At 38.9% G+C, this 16,507-nt stretch overlaps 1 protein-coding gene across 3 annotated transcripts; it reads right to left on the reverse strand.

Annotated features, from left to right (window-relative positions):
* Positions 1 to 275: 275 nt before the first annotated feature.
* Positions 276 to 15,566, reverse strand: LOC124138891 (monomeric sarcosine oxidase-like). 3 transcript variants are annotated; one of them, XM_046505781.2, is made up of 9 exons: positions 15,272 to 15,566; positions 14,455 to 14,521; positions 8,953 to 9,009; positions 8,074 to 8,205; positions 7,697 to 7,910; positions 7,170 to 7,336; positions 5,037 to 5,223; positions 3,770 to 3,903; positions 280 to 3,029 (listed from the first exon to the last, which is right to left on the reverse strand). In XM_046505781.2, exons 1-9 carry the CDS (start codon positions 15,369 to 15,371, stop codon positions 2,873 to 2,875), a joined length of 1,215 nt encoding a protein of 404 aa, XP_046361737.2. In that variant the 5' UTR covers positions 15,372 to 15,566; the 3' UTR covers positions 280 to 2,872. The 3 variants fall into 3 exon arrangements, with proteins under 3 accessions (XP_048254855.1, XP_048254853.1, XP_046361737.2); XM_048398896.1 differs by lacking the exon at positions 8,074 to 8,205 and having other exon boundaries at positions 279 to 3,029; positions 15,272 to 15,565; XM_048398898.1 differs by lacking the exons at positions 8,074 to 8,205; positions 8,953 to 9,009 and having other exon boundaries at positions 276 to 3,029.
* Positions 15,567 to 16,507: the final 941 nt, after the last annotated feature.

Consider the following 16,507-nt stretch of genomic DNA (forward strand, 5'->3'; position numbering starts at 1 on the left):
ACAGGTTTTTCTAATATGACAGTTCATGAATTGACATACACATATCCTTGAAAACATAATTCATGTAATTACTTGTAAAATCCTTTTGAATATGCTTGTTGACAATAATACCGCGTTTAAACTAACTGCAAGAAGCCCCACACTGCAATGCATTTCATCACTGCCGACATCTTCTTCATTAACCCTTGAAGATTTGAGAAACGTCACAAGGTGGCCAATGCATATGGATAGGGGAATTCATGGTAACATAAATGATCATACACTGGGTAATCATTTGGTCACTCGTTTAATAACACAACAAATCCTGTATGTATGTTTCTTTTCAACATTGGCATGTTTTCTTACATTCGTAAATGTAGGTGTACAAACATACGAAATATTCAGCACTTCATATTCAATATATGAAACCCGATGCACATTTTAAAAAGAAACCTTTTTCAACAGCATATTTCAAAACAACTAGCATTTCCAGTGAAGAAAGTATTGTTAAAAACATAGGACAATTTGCTTTGTCTTGCACTATTAGAGAAGAGAATATCATTTTTACGGTCCTTGCTATGTGTTGCATGCCATTTGTCATGTAATAAGGGCACAGATTGTTGTCCAAGCGAAATACCCGAACTCATAAAGAAGGACTACTCTCAAGCAAATTACCAGTCTGATTAACGTCTCTCAACACTGCTTTGTCACACATATCAGGAGTATCAAATATGTGTCATTGTAAGAGAATGTCTCAGTTCCACAGATGGCACGGATCACAGTGTTTGAAGGTGGGCTTCCTGGTGAATGGATTATACATGTAAACAGCTGATTCAGTGAATAATGTAAATGACATGAGTAACAAACATTCTTTAATTATATTAATTAAACCCGCAAATAAACAATTTCAAGTGAAAACTCATTCAATTAAAAAGCAGATCGGTCAAAGACCGGAACTGATCAGATGGTTCAAAAGCCAGTTCACTACATTTGTCATGTACAAAGTCTAACAGTGCCTGCTGAAGTGATCCATAAAATATGCTAGGACCCTGCACTTCTTACATCTGGTGGGTGACATCATCTCTCCCCCATGAAATAAATCTTTTCTTCCTTTCAAATAGGCCTTATGTTATATTATAAAAGTTAAATCAAAACGCCAGTGATTTAAATCGTAATTGATTCTAGAAATCCAGAAGGTGTTTGGGAGTATGCCTCACAACCCAAGGAATTATGTTTTTTTGGACAATGGCAGCAGCTAGTAAATTACGGTTATAACGAACTAAAAGATACTACTAATTATAGTTCGTTATAACCGTATATCGTTATAAGCATATTTACAGCATAACTACAGCAAATAGTCGGGACTAAAAAGTTAGTTCGTTATATCCGTCAGTTCGTTATAAGCGTGTTCGTTATAACCGTAGTTTACTGAAGTATGTTTTAACTGTTTCCTCATACCTCATTGATCGAGGCACTGATTAATCCAGATTGGAGTAGGTGGCGAGAAGTGCGCATCCCCACTTCAAAAACGTGCCAATATGTGTCTCTCTATCATTTGTTTACTACGTAGTGTGTTCCTGTCATTGGATAGTGACAGCAACACTCTCGATACATTTATACACTGCAATCTCAGCAACATTAGACAATAATACTTCAGACTCACCAAAAACGCAATTTTAGTATTATCGGTTTTTATTCGGTCGCTTAACTATCTACTTTTGGCCTGACTCTAAAACCTGGAGACATGCCCATTCTTCTTTGGTATTGGGTTCTAAAGCCCCATACAAATGTATACAAAGAGATATGTTGATAGGGCCAGATCATCTACCACCTAAGTCCTGTCTCAAAGATTAACCATAATCCTAAACCAAATCAAGGTAAGACATTCCTTATTTTCATCGAAAGTATCAAAATTTCAAAATCATTTGCTTGAATGTTTGCAAAGTCAGTAAAGGACCAAATGAAATCATGTCAAAGCAATTGATATTTCAGTTATGTACATCGTACTTGAGGAAAACCTTAATCCCTTGATCCATTGGGTTTTGCTACTTACATTTCTGTGTTCAAAGGTTCAGAACAATATGTCAATAATGAAAGGAAATGTCATCTGAAGTCTATCGAGAAAATAACATTGAATTTCTGGACTTCCTCTTCAAGAGAAATATGGGGATAGGGCATTTGGGCAAGAGGTAGGCATCGCCATGGACACAACTTGTGTTCCTCTCATTGTTTATATATGTCTTTATGTACGGATTGGCAAAATCAAAACAAGGGAACTGGGCCGAGAAATTTAGTAACAAGCTTCAGGTACATCTGATATCGTTCAATAATGGTCAAATAGCCAATACATTACCTTCCGTGGTTTTCCCACATGGGGTAGAAATAAAAGAGACCAGTGATACCGCCTCGTATGAGCGAAACAAAGTTATCCACAAGTCTGTATGCCAAGAGTGATGATAGAGTAATCTAAGTTTATAGGCCAACAGGGTCAAAATAAAAATCCGAATACCCCGACTACAGACACACACCAAATTGTACGTAGATACATGAATAATAGTTCCCAAAATGTGAGTTTCAGTATGTTGCAACGTGTTTTAGATTTGATTCCACACAAAACAAGTTCCGATTTTTCAGAATTTATTACTACTGCAGATAAATTAGGCATTATACATTTGCTTGAAAATGTGACATGTTCATATCACGAACAAGTAGTAAATTCAACATTTCCGTTATTGAGTCAAGGTTGCGTTCTAAAAAATATAATGTAAACGCTATGTATTATCAATAAATGAAGGGAAGTTTTGTGGAACGGAGCCCAATTACATGGTTGTGGTAACTATTCCTGTTCGGTAAAGTCTGGTGGGTTATGACCGGGATATGAGCAGCCTTCTGTCTATAGTTTCGCCTCTGTGCCACGTCCCAGGAAAAACGTTAGTTTGAAAGTGGGATCCTGAATCGCGTCTCTGGTGATGTTGAATTGACTGATGTCGTACTGGGTACGGCCGTCAACGGCGAGGTCGCTCAGGACTTTTCCAAGCAGACTTGCAAATCTGAAGTATGAACAACCACAGAAGTAATGGGGAAAGATAAACGAGGGGAACGTAACTGATCTGTCATTGCGAATTTGTCCAATCGGATCTCGTGATGCATATCATTTCTTGTATACTTGTGAATGCTATATATATGATAATGCAAGTCTGCTTGATCTCCCTAACGCCTACTGCTGTAGATCATTTATAAGTAAATTCAAAACCTAATTGCAATATTGCTGAATGCGTTAAACAACAACAACAACAACAACAACAACAACAATGTATGAATTTCTCTTGAGACCGATTCCAAGGTATACGTACGAGTGAGCCCTAGCTATTCGTTTCTTGAATTCGAGATAAGCTGTTAAATTTATGAGCGCATACACACACGCACACGCGTAAATATACATGCAAATAGCTGCAAGAGTGCTGATGCAGCGTTAATTACAATAACCTCTATTGTAGCATTGCAAATGGCGTGTGCCAACAAGGAAGTATGAATACAAAAAATGCAGTACTATAACCTGTCTGAAAACTAAATCACATATATCATCACGTTTATCACATATTGGATGGCTATTGATTGATGCATGTTTTCACACTCCAATCAAAGTTCACATAATTATACATGGATCACACTTGCTCTTCTAGTCTATGAAGTTGGTTACAAATCAAACAGAACAGGTCTTACACCCAGAGAGTGCGTGAATATAAGTCGGTTACTACACGCTAGATGATGCATTTCAAGGAGTGCTCACTTGTACGCATGTCCAGCTCCACAACAAACGATGACGTCAGACCAGCCTTTGTATGCGCATGTGTCGACCACGAAGTGTCTGTCTGGAGTCATGGCATACAGACAGGTCTTGGTCTGAAGGATTGGTCCCAAGAACTGTAAACACCAAGAACAAATCAGCATGAAAACTATTATACAGGCGTATCACTACCAACTGAAGAACCCGTGAAGATCCGGGGTAGAATAGGCCTTCAGCAACCCATGCTTGTCATAAAAGGCGACTATGCTTGTCGTAGAAGGCGACTAACGGGATCGGGTGGTCAGGCTCGCAGACTTGGTTGATGCATGTCACCGTATCCCAATTGCGTGGATAGATGCTCATATTGTCAATCACTGGATTGTCTGGTCCAGACTCGATTATTTACAGACCGCCGTCATATAGCTGGAATACTGCTGAGTGCGGCGTTAAACAACAAACAAACAACACACAACAACAACAACAACAACAACAAACCATGAGTGTGTGTTTGTTTTGTTTTTAAGGCATAATCTCTTTAACGACCACTATAAACATTAATTCATATTCTTCTCAAACATATAATGCGCCTTTCCTCGAAGCTCTACGGATATTCTATATACAGAGATGGTTACCTTTTATGCCGAATATTACATGGCGGTAACTGAGTTTGTGAAATCAGATATCGTATCATCTCCAAATGTAAATGTAGGTTAAGTCAATTGTACTTGGAGCGCGTTCCACAAATCAATCTTTCTGCTGACACGGACATACTTGCCGGCCGGAAATGTTATGATAGTTGTACTGCTAAGAGAACTTGAAACTTGAAGTAAAAACACCGAGATGACGCAGTGCACGTGGGGTTCATCAATTCGAGCATTCATCAATGTGCAGTAATGACTGCAAACCTTCCACCCTGCTGCATGACCGATGTTTCAGGTCCGCGGTTCAGTGTCAGTTAGGGACGTTCGTTTAGCAGTAGCGCTGCAGCTGGACCCGTTTCATTAACGATTTTTGTATTGATGTTTTAGTCAGTAGTAAATGTCATTTGTTGTCCTTTCCGATTGTTGCAACATAACTGCTGAACCCATTTAATAAAGCGATCGGACCGCTGTTAGAAGATACACGACTTACGTTGCACTGCAATTACCTTGTCCCTAGCATGGAAACTAAATGACAAGTTTCAGGCTGTTACATTTGGGGAATGTTTGTGTGTGTGGTTTATCATTAGTTTGTCACTGATGTTAAGGTTATTGTACAGTGGGACATCTACCTTCGGACAAATCTCCTGCAGCAGCTCAGTGCAGGTTCGCTCTCGAACAGGATCCGGCTCAAAGGTCCTCGTGTCGGCGGTAACCACGTTGCTTCCAGCGTCGACCCCGATCTTCGACCCCGTGTTGCCGTGGATGGGGAGGGCGTAGATGTCGTAACGGGGGCAGTGAAAAAGCCAGATCGGGTGCCTATCACAGAACGATTTAATTCCAAATACGTTTTGCGAATATACCTTAACATAGACATGCAACAACTGCAGCGCAGAGAGCGATTATAAGTTACGTTTGTGTATAGTTTACATTGGTTGGTGGAACGAAACACATTAAGGTTTGGTGTTATTATTATAATTATTTATTATTATTTATGATGATAATTTCCTGTAACATCATCGACATAGATTAAAGTTAATAAAAGTTTTCGTTGTCATGCTACAGGTGTACTGTAATGAGAAAAGGTATGGTTGTATGGTGTGCAACATCGTGCAATGAATAACTGTGGGCATTTTGGAGAGTTGGAATTAGCGGTGGAAAGTAAACACTATGCTGAGTATGCATCACTGTTCAGAAACCCAATGTACATCATCTATTATTTTCGAAGATTTCAGATATTTGTATAATGATTTCCAATTATCCTTTTTTGCAGGTTCAACTTTGATGTTGCCTCTGGTGTTTTCTTTCATATACCGTTTAAGAATCTTTGTAGGGCAAATATCATGATCATATTCCTTCTCTGGCAGGTCTTCACTGCTGCTACCCTCAATACGGTTCATTAACTTTCTGAATATATTACCTGACCCTCGGTGCAAAATCCCAAATGTGCGCATTGCAGACCGTTATTATTCCCCGCCACAAAGTGGGGAGGAGAATAAATGAATGGTGTCCCTTCGTCCGTCCTTCCGTCCGCTTCTCAATTGGGACATATTTCTCAAACAGTATTTAAGTAGGAGAAATGACATTTTTCACACTGATGTTACTCGTCGCGATCTCAAATGAGTTCAAAATTTGGTGTTTTAAATTATTTTTTACGGAGTTATGGCCCTTGCTCCATGCTTTTCAACTTAGTGCACACAACATGGAAGGAAACGACTGATGAAACTAACCACTGAAGTTACAAGAATGAAAATGTGCATGCTTAGCAAAGATATACTTATCGACATTGGGGACGAAAATCGGTGCCATACATGTTTTGTTTGCCTGAGCTACCTCCCTTGATAAATGTTTGAAGATCTTGAGCATGCACAGTTACGGCCCTTGATTCATGTTATTTTACATAGTGCATAGTGTCTGCAATGGGGACACGTTTTCCCCAGTAACTATTGAAGTTTCATGAATGAAACTGTGCAAGCTAATCTAAGAGATGCTTCACGAGATGGAGTTCGAAAATTGGTGCCTTTTGTGAATGTTTGTTTCACATTTGATAATTTTTCTGATGACATAAAGCGACACAAGTGCATATCTCTTCTTAAGGCTATATGAGAGGTTTTATCATATTTAACAATAACTTCCATAGTATTTTCTGCTACATGAACACACAATATTCGTGTGTGCCCAATGGCAGGGGGCAGTGCTATAACTGTTTTCTTGTTGACTCTGCTATTTCGGCCACGGCTGTCTTACTTTGAGAATGAAGCGGTTTTGGAGACATGCCTTGGAAATGACAGAAAGTATTATTTTAAATAAGTAATGGTTTGGGGTTTTTTGTCCTGGAAAATTGTAAATGTGCAGTCTCTTCTGAGTGATTTCATGTTCTGCCATTTTTGGCAAAAATTCGTCGTGCGCTTGTTTTTGTCGTTTTTCAGGAGGTTTCGGTCTCAGGTCTTTTGCCCCTCACCACTCTTCCCCTCGGATTTTTTATCCAAAGCATAATCTCGAAGACGTGTTTTATACTCCACATAACTGCCGACAGATTTGATTTTGTCTTTGAAATACGACCATACGGATACGAATGGTATGCCTACATTTGGGCGATAGTGATTCATTCATAATTTTTATTACAATAATGTAAAACATCCAAAACGGTTTGTTACTGAAATCAGAGCTTCTGTTTTGTGCAATATTAGGAAGTGTAGTATTACCTCTCGAAGTGCTAAGGTTGACAATGATAGCAGGGAGTCATGTTCAGTGTTTCTACTCACTTTTCCTTGGTGAACTCCTTCATGTGCGGCGTGGCGTAGTACGTCACCTGCTCCTGTGTGACGGTGACGGGGACGTGGACGCCGATTGTCCCCAGGATCGTGTTGAGCCACCCCCCTGCCGTCACCACCACCTTCCGGCACTCGAATACGCCCTTCGTTGTGTGAACCTGACAACGAAATGTTAAGTCAGAATACACAAACACTAAATCCTGGATTTTCTTGATCAACATAGACATGGCAAACTTAATCCAGTGATAACTTTCAACATGTATGTAAGATAAAGAGTTGAAATTTGTTTGTTTCGATGCTTTAGTATAATGTGTCATAAATTGACATATGAAGATTGAAGATGATATGAAAGTCCACTTGGACGTCAGTCACGGTTCGCCTGTGTAGATAGTTTCTCGTATACTTCAAGGTAAGTTGAAACGTACATGCAATCTCATTGGAGTTGAGCAAGTTCAGAAGGTGAAACGACTTTTCGGCTCATCATAATGAAGTTGATGTTGGGTATGTAAATTACGTACAATGACGTTGCCGTTGTTGGCCCTAGTGAGCCTGGTAGCGGGGCAGTTCTCCAGGACTGTAGCCCCGTTTCCCCGGGCCAGCTGGATGTGGACAGCGTTCCCCACAGCGGCATCTACGAGGCCTGCCTGCTCCTGGTACAAGCCCACGATGTCTGGACCCACAGTGAACTGGGGGTAGCGGGCCATCAGTTGCAGGTTTGACAACCTGTCGTATCTGATGAGGAAATGAAATGTATATAATTCAGTTTGTGCACGGCGTACTTATGGGAATCGCTAGATTGCTCTATTTAAAAGAACTAGAAAAAAATCGGAATAAAATCAAAAATAAATTTGAGATATAAGTGTTATCATGACATCCACTACACATAATAACTCACTTGATGTTGTTCCTGTCCATTGCTGCAGCGTACTTCTCCATGACGAACTCGCTTTGTCCCTTCCTGGCCAGCTGCAAACCCCCGGTCATCCATACAATCTGCTGGCCTGACTCACGCTCTATCTGGTCCCAACTGTACTTGGACAATACAAATGTATTGTTGTTAAAAGTAGTCACCGAGTGCTCATTCCAGGTCCTGTCTAATCCTAAAACGTGGCTAACATATTTGCACTAATTATGTCGTACATTTAAAAGAGAAGTTATAAGTCGTTGGTGTCTTTATACACTTAGGGATGTGTATCTCTGTATATATAACATATGCTGAAGAAGAAAAGGCCATGTATATCTTGGTTGTTTTTTTAATTTTGTGCTCAGATTTCACAAAATATTCATGATCCCTTACGGTTTTTTCAGTATATGTACGGTATATTTATTAATTGTTCAACAGTGCTTGCGTGTATGTGTATCACTGACTTAAATTAATTATGTACGTTTTGCCTAAAGCATTTCAATATTCAGCATTACTTCTTGCAGAGGCAACTGACGCCTTGTTCATTAAACTGATCTAAACTGCTGGGCAAAAAAACCCATACACTGATGTTTGATGGTTGCTAAAATGAAACAAACAAGGGGATGTATTCGATACGGGGACATAGTTGTGTTTGTGGACCTTAATTTTGCAGTCTTTCAGTGACTGTTTTCAGCCTAGTAACGTCTTGATAACGTTTGTAGTTATTTGATCAAATCCAAATTTAAAGTGTACACGTCTTTTACCCGATAGTTTATAAACTCTGCGACCTTCATCACATTGGGCTTTCCTTCAACACGCCGTGATATAACCAGAATACTGTTCTCACTCACTCAACACACTCTCACTTACGCCTTGAAGGTGTCGGGTGTGAGTCTAGTGTAGCGGTCATCATGGTACGTCAGGCGGCTGTAACACAATAGTAACCTGTATATATATTATATAGGTTCCTAACACCTCGCACTTGAAGTGGCTACTTATTCATTCGCAATTTCGTCAGCGTATACTTGTATGTCCAGTCGACGACGTAAAGATATGTACGCGCATACAATGTCAGAAAACACTTCAACATATGCAATTACACACGCTGTCTAGCCCTTGGAGCCCGACTTGTATGATAAGAAACTCATGTAACTTCAATAGGAACAATTAGTCTATTTGGTCGAGGATTCCTATAGAATATGACTTTTTAGCAAGACTTCATTCAGTGGCATTTAGAAGTTGGTGTGATGACAAAAGACAAGTTCTTCTTTATTACAATTTGTGCGACGTTTCTGTGTAGATCCTAACACCTTTATCAAGTAAGCAAGCAATTTTCAAGAATTTGTCTTTCTTTTTAGTAAGAATCATAAACACTGAGGAGCAAGAGAAGCTATACATAGTAGTTGGTTTTATCACGTTTGATTTTCAATTAAAAAAGCACATACATCAGCGATATTATATATAAATAAAAGAACTGTAATGGCGCTTAGTCAGAACTCAATGAATACTTCTACATGGTTTTATTTTTTGAATGGGTATATCGTACTTATCGCTGCTCGTTTTAAGCTCGTATTTCGTAATGACTGAGATAGATATTTTCATCAATTTAAGTTTTTGTCTGACCTCAAGCGATTATATTTTGCACCAACATTGCTCTGTTAAATGAGAGACAGTTTATCTGTGTGTATACTGATGGAAACAAATAAGAGAACAATGAAAACTATCAGGAAATAAGCTTTACTGTCAGTACGTTTTAAATTCAACAAATGTCAGAATTAAATGTGAAGATGTGTTGGTGTGCATTGTTTCCAACGCGTATTTGGTAGACAGGGCTGGGAACCCATGATAGCATATCATGTTACTGTGTCCAAAATTGAGTGTTTCCTTATTCATTTCCGCCAGTATATAAATGGTTGGGTAATCAGGTTGTTTTCTTTTGCTAACCGACCAAGGAGGACAAGAGGGTGGTTATCAAGAGGTTGGTTATCATATAACTACCTGGTTGTTATATTAACCAGAAAACCCATACACAGGCTTCACTATGATCTTGGTGGATATTCAGTGCCGTCAAATTTGCGAACCTCACAGACACATTTAGATAACAGATAGCCAATATAACCGTTGGACTTTTGGTTTTTCGATTATTTTCTCCATCACTAATATGTCAACTTCCTGCGGAGCAACAATCATATTGAACATGTCATCTGCTCAGATATCGAGAACACGGGCGTGCACGGGAAATTTTAGCATTATATAAAAAACTGTTGCGCTTAAGCGACGTGAAAACGGTGTATAGAACCATGGTTAAGGTGATTGTGACAGTGATTCAATTAGTTTTCACACTTAGAATTTATGATAAAATTTCCTGATACGACTCCTTACATATGATGAAATAATTTTTCCACTGATACATATACTTACACCACATAGTACATATGAAATATAACCTCGACCTCTAACTCGACCTCGCAAGCGCTCGACAATTTATCACAGCTATATGTAATTATCCCTCAGTCATCGGTCATTATTTCCCTCTTAACTGAGATCGTTCGTCACTGACAATACTGACTTCTGACTCAATGTGTCGCAGTTAGAAATTGAAAACTTTCATGTGTGGAAATATGTTGGAGTAATGCACCGTCACAACGTTAAAACAGTCACCGCCAGGTGGCCGATATATTATACAAGGGTCATTATAAATTTTCTTGTAACCATTGGTCCAGTATATTGTCAATCTAGCAGGGTACATACGATGAAACGCCACATAAACATAGTGTCTATTTAAAACGAGTTAAGGAATGTTTAATGAATTTTCTTCTAAACTGTTTTTTAGGGGCATGTTGATGTCGTTATTTCACTGGTTTCAAACTATACTAGACACCATGCCAGGTACTGTATCAAGTGGCACTGTGATCACCATAACGCAGCAATAAGCAAAACGCGTACGGTGTTAATGTCATACGTTAATTTATTTCATAACATAGTACACGTCAAAGCCAGAGAGTAACCAGTCTCGATTATCTGTCGATTAAACTGTATGCTATAATTCTTAACAGTCGTCTTACTACCTGGGCTAATGTTTTTGACAAAATCCCACCAACTCAAGCTGGCTTTAGAAAATCATATTCACCTGCTGATAATATTTTCTCACTTTATGCTATTGTTCAGAGATATCTCGGATGCCGAAAACGAAAACTCTATATTGCGTTTGTAGATTTTAAAAAAGCTTTCGACACTGTTGACCGATGTAAACTTTGGGATTGTCTTAGGGCAGCTGGTGTTGGTGGGAAAATGTTTACTATTTTAAAATCAATGTATGAAAATGTAAAATCTTGTGTACGACATAATAGTGGAGTCACCGATTATTTTGACTGCCCCATGGGAGTTAAACAAGGTTGTATCTTGAGTCCTCTCCTATTTTCATTCTTCATTAATGAGCTTTCCTTCGATGTTCAACAAAACGGTAAACACGGAGTGCAATTATACCCTGACCTTTATGAATTACTTATATTACTTTTTGCCGATGACGTGATTCTAGTCTCTGACTCTATTATCGGACTCCAGAAACAAATTGATATACTATACAGTTACACTGTTACATGGAAGCTATCTGTTAACTTGGAAAAAACTAATATTATCGTATTTAGGAGAGGCGGTCCTCTTGCATCGAGAGATAAATGGTTCTTCAATAACCACCCTATAAATGTTACAAACATGTATAAATACCTCGGTGTTGTTTTACCGTTTAACCTTAATCTTAAACATCTAGTTAACGATCTCGCCCTACGAGCCAAAAAGGCCCTAATGCTACGAAATGCTTGTCTATCGTGATAGTGTTGGTTACGTAACCTGGGCATCAAACATTAAGCATTTACTCTTCTCTCACGGATTTGGATATGTTTGGCTAAATCAAAGCGTTGGAGACAAAATGTATTTTCTTAGCTCTTTTAAGCAGGTAGCAATTGATATGTTTACTCAAAACTGGAGGTCGTCACTAGATAACAGTACACGCTACGACGTCTATAATACATATAAATATTGTCTAACACCAGAGGTTTACCTGCATACTATAACAGAGAGAAAAATTAGAGACACATTTATTAAACTTAGGCTAGGGTTAAATGATTTGATGTACAACAGGGTTTGCTTCTCCTCTATTCCTAAGGATATGCGTTTTTGTCCATTCTGCGAAAACCATATTGAAAACGAATTACACTTTTTGTTTATATGTCCAATTTACGACAACCTAAGATTGAAATATATGCCTGATATCACTAAGAACCACTATTCCATGAACAAAATACTATCTTTTAATGGTATCCCTAGTCAAAAATTAACTAAGATATTACAATACATCTATCAAAGTCTACGAGTGCGTAGTAAATTACTTAGTGAATCCGATATGTCCAGAAAAAAATAGTTGTTTTGAAACTTTCGCATCTAGATCAGGAGTATCTACATTTCATTTTTGTCTGTTTGTTTCTACTAGAAATGCATATACATTTAAATTGTCAAATTGTCATGACATGATGAGTATATTACTGATAGATTATTTTGTATTGAACGTCGTGCTATGCTATTCCATTCCTTTTGTATTTTATACTACTACTGCCACTGTGGTTATTACCACTGTTATTACAATACCTCATATTAGTTATCCAATAATTATATAATGCGCTGTACAGCTGTAAATGATATTGTTTATCTGTATGTGTATATGGGCCAATGGCCTTTCATACAATAAAGATTGATTGATTGATACCATGGGCGCAAAAGGAAAAATAGAGGTGAAAATATGAATAATGGTCAAGCGAAATGATAAAACCATAATATTGACCTCTAACTAAAACAGTCAGAAGATTACTTCTTATGTACTCTCAGCAAAACGTTTGGGATCGTGACATATAAATGTTGTGATAGGTCGTCAGAAGACATATCAGCTTATAAATCTCACTGCCAGAGATATAACGATTTCGAAACCAAACCCTAACGCCCCAACACAACCGAAACACACCAAACATGCAATTCCAAGTGGGTTGGGGCTCTTTCTTGATTTTGACACTTCAGTGGAAGGTCGTCAGATCCATCTGAGCCACGAGTAATGCAGATTGTCATTATCCACAGTAACACCTCAACTCCCTACTCTTGGTTAAATGCAGTGTTCGTGATCAGATTGGGAATGCGTCGTCTTCAACGTGTTGAACGCCAAAGGGTTTTTGGCATGCTTCAAATTGGTAGAACTCAGCGATAGGTAGGCAATATGTTTAATGTGTCTCAGTACGTGATTTGCAGACCTTTGAACAGATTTCTGCTGATACAAAATGTTAATGGTCGTCCCCTCACAGGGCGCCCTTGGTCCATTTAACCAGGCTTGAAGAAGCCTAAACAGCCAATCAAATCACTGTTCACTTGCGCCAGGCCACCGGGGTTCAAGGTACTTACAATACATCCACGTGTGCACCAACATTTAACAAATCGACACATTCTAGCTAGACGCAAATGGTTTTTCGGGCGTAGAAACTCGGGAAATAGCCGATGGCCTGTGTAATGTTTTCAGATGAGTCGTCCAGATACACAACAACCATGTTCTGTTGATGGTCATATTACGCCTAGTTCTTCCTTTTTCTTATCAATCCATTACCATCACTCGACACCTCTTTGTATTTCTGTAATAATTTGTTATTTTCGAATATCCCCTACTGTTTTGGAGGGCATACGTAGGACTCAGATCTATGGTATGCCTCCTCAGTGGCGCATACTCACATCTATGTCAGGACTCCACTACTGCGTGGCAGACTCTCAGACGTTTACTATATATGGGTGTGTCCTCATATCTAACAGTTAACAAATTAGAGTTACTATAGAAAGCAAGACGGTGAGTAGTGTAAGTGTTTTCAATTTAAGGAACTGGGAAACCGAGAATAATCAGCAAATAAAAAGGGTAGCTTTGATTTCATCCCAGCAACGTGATACGTTAAAAAGAGACCCACGACAGAGTTCTACCGTTATGTATTCTATGTGTGTCAGTGGTTGTCGCCATTACATGAACCTCTGCTACTTTACGTAAATTGATAATTTAAATTTAATCATAACTTAAAAAACGACCAAAAGTGCATAGCCCAGTTGTGCATTGTCAAGTTATAAGAGTCACAATAATATTTACGCTGAGACCGCCTTGGACAACTGCCATCTGGGGAAGGAGGTGTGGGGATCATAATAACATTTGACGTTCAGCATGATGAATGCAGTATCTTCTAAGTTACTGCTTGGAAACACAGTAGTAACTCATGATAACATTATTGTGATTTAGTACATTATCTATGTATGTAAAGTTTTCGTGTAAATTTCAGTGCTCCGATGTACTAAACTTACATGATCCTTGATACGTCTTGTGAGCCTCCTCTTTCATGACCGAGAGAAAACTGCTCGAGACCAAGGACTGAAATATAAGATACAATGCCTTAATATGTTAAAATTGTGAGTAGATGCGTGAATTTTAATTCAATGTGGGTCTCCGTTTTCAGCTGACTGTATTCTTGCTGTTTTTGTTTCTGTATTCCCACCGAATTTAATGCTATATTTTTCCTATCCCATTGGAAATACTTTAGATTTTTTGCTGTCACTGCTGCTGTTTCTACGTTAGACAAAAAAAATAAGGATTCAGAAAATACAACCCAGAAATATAGATGTTGCGTTATCTCTAGTTATTGGCACGGTTTTCATTGACACATTAAAAGTTTACTACCTCACGATTTTCAAATTATGCATGTCACTTCCTTTTTAAAAAAAATCATAGTCTGTATGATCACAATGAGCGAGAACTTGGGTTTACATGCCTTTGAACTGTTTCTCTTTATGTCATGGTGTGTTAGATTGCGCAGGAGAAAATTCCGAACTGATGCTCGTCTTTTACTGTGGTGAAACCCAAGAGCACGGGTATGGTGCTGATAAAACTGGAACCTAAGTCGAACCCACGATCATAGGTTTCTGGTACGCCTAAGGGACGCAACTCTGCACAGTCTTAGGCTGCTGTGCCACCCTTGCCCCAAACATACACAAAACAAACAACTATTTATATAATACATTTGAACAATGTAAAGATATACTTAGCAGTACATGTACGTCAAGTTACTTGCATATTAAATATGGCAAACTAGCAAGACTAAATATTCAAAGGAAAAACCCTGACCTGAGCTGGAACGCTTTGACAACCAGTATAGAGCTCCGCTGCCTATCCCTCCACAGCCAATGACAATGTATTCAAAATACTGTCGCTTAGATGCAGCCATTGTGCAATATATACGAGACAAGTGGAGGAGACCCTGTATACAGGCTTCTCGTGGTCGGACCCAACAGCTGCTCAATTGTACTGTAGTGAGCCTACATGGAGCTGTATTAGAACAGGCCAAATGATCCTAATAGGACAATTAAAGCTCTCTGATTATCCAGGCAATTTGACGCACAATACTGTCAAGCGGAAAGTTGTTTTTTCTGATTGCTAATGTTTCTTGTGGAATATATTATCTTTAACTCTGCTAATGCGTTGACCATGCATGTCATGTAGCATATGTGAAAACTTAATATATAACCCTGACATCGTTACAGATACCTGACCTGACCTACATAGCAGACTTTTTTTCAGGATTTGTGTTGAGCTAATGCAAAATATAATTTGGCATACCCTTGTTGTAATTCTGAATGTGAGTACTTTGCCGTGTGAAAGCTTCACTTTTTACTGGAGAATGTTAGCTCAGTAAATATATCATATGCTTGGCTACAAGGGCATTTTGCATTCTTCTGTGTATGTATGTGCTGTTATTAAACCTCCGGTGTCCTGGTACTCAATATTTCTACTACTAATTCTACTACTACTACTAAGGGCCTGATGATGTATGCCTCTCGGTGGTGGGCCTAGTTAAGGAGATCTATTCCCTGAGCTAAACGTACATCACCCAGTTAGGGCTTACCTCCCTGGTTCAAAACTGGGTTACAGAACGCCAAGAAGAAATTCATCTTACAACTCCACAGCCCAGTCAGCCTCCCTCCGGTATACAAACCAACCAACTGGAGATGGGACTTGCCCCAGGGGGAGGCACAGAATACGCCCAAGAATATACTGGACGCAACAACTGAAGTCTACTTCTTGAATGCGTGAAAGATAATCGTTTTTATGGATTCGGGTGGCCTGAAAAGTGAAACAAAAGGCTTTCTGTTTGCTGGTCAAGACCAATCACTTCCCACTCGAAACCATGAATGTGTGATTTTGCATCAAAATGTAAATGTGAAATGTAGAAATGAAATGAGACTGCCCAACACATTGTCATTGGATGCCCAGCTTTGGCACAAACACAGTATCTTAAGCAATATGATGGAATGGCTCGATCATTTTATTACCGTCTTCTCTATGTTTGTGGTTTTGACACAT

Source organism: Haliotis rufescens, unplaced genomic scaffold (genome assembly GCF_023055435.1).
Source record: "Haliotis rufescens isolate VD_foot unplaced genomic scaffold, xgHalRufe1.0.p SCAF_19, whole genome shotgun sequence".
Lineage (NCBI taxonomy): Eukaryota > Metazoa > Mollusca > Gastropoda > Lepetellida > Haliotidae > Haliotis > Haliotis rufescens.

Bases quoted from the DNA above. Each gene is read 5' to 3' on its own strand.
- LOC124138891 (XM_046505781.2), bottom strand. From the start codon at position 15,371: ATGGCTGCATCTAAGCGACAGTATTTTGAATACATTGTCATTGGCTGT. The intron at 8,206-8,952 runs GTAAGTGAGAGT...GTCCAAGTACAG, and splicing joins ACACCCGACACCTTCAAGGC to TTGGGACCAGATAGAGCGTG. The intron at 7,911-8,073 runs GTGAGTTATTAT...TTTCCTCATCAG, and splicing joins ATGGACAGGAACAACATCAA to ATACGACAGGTTGTCAAACC.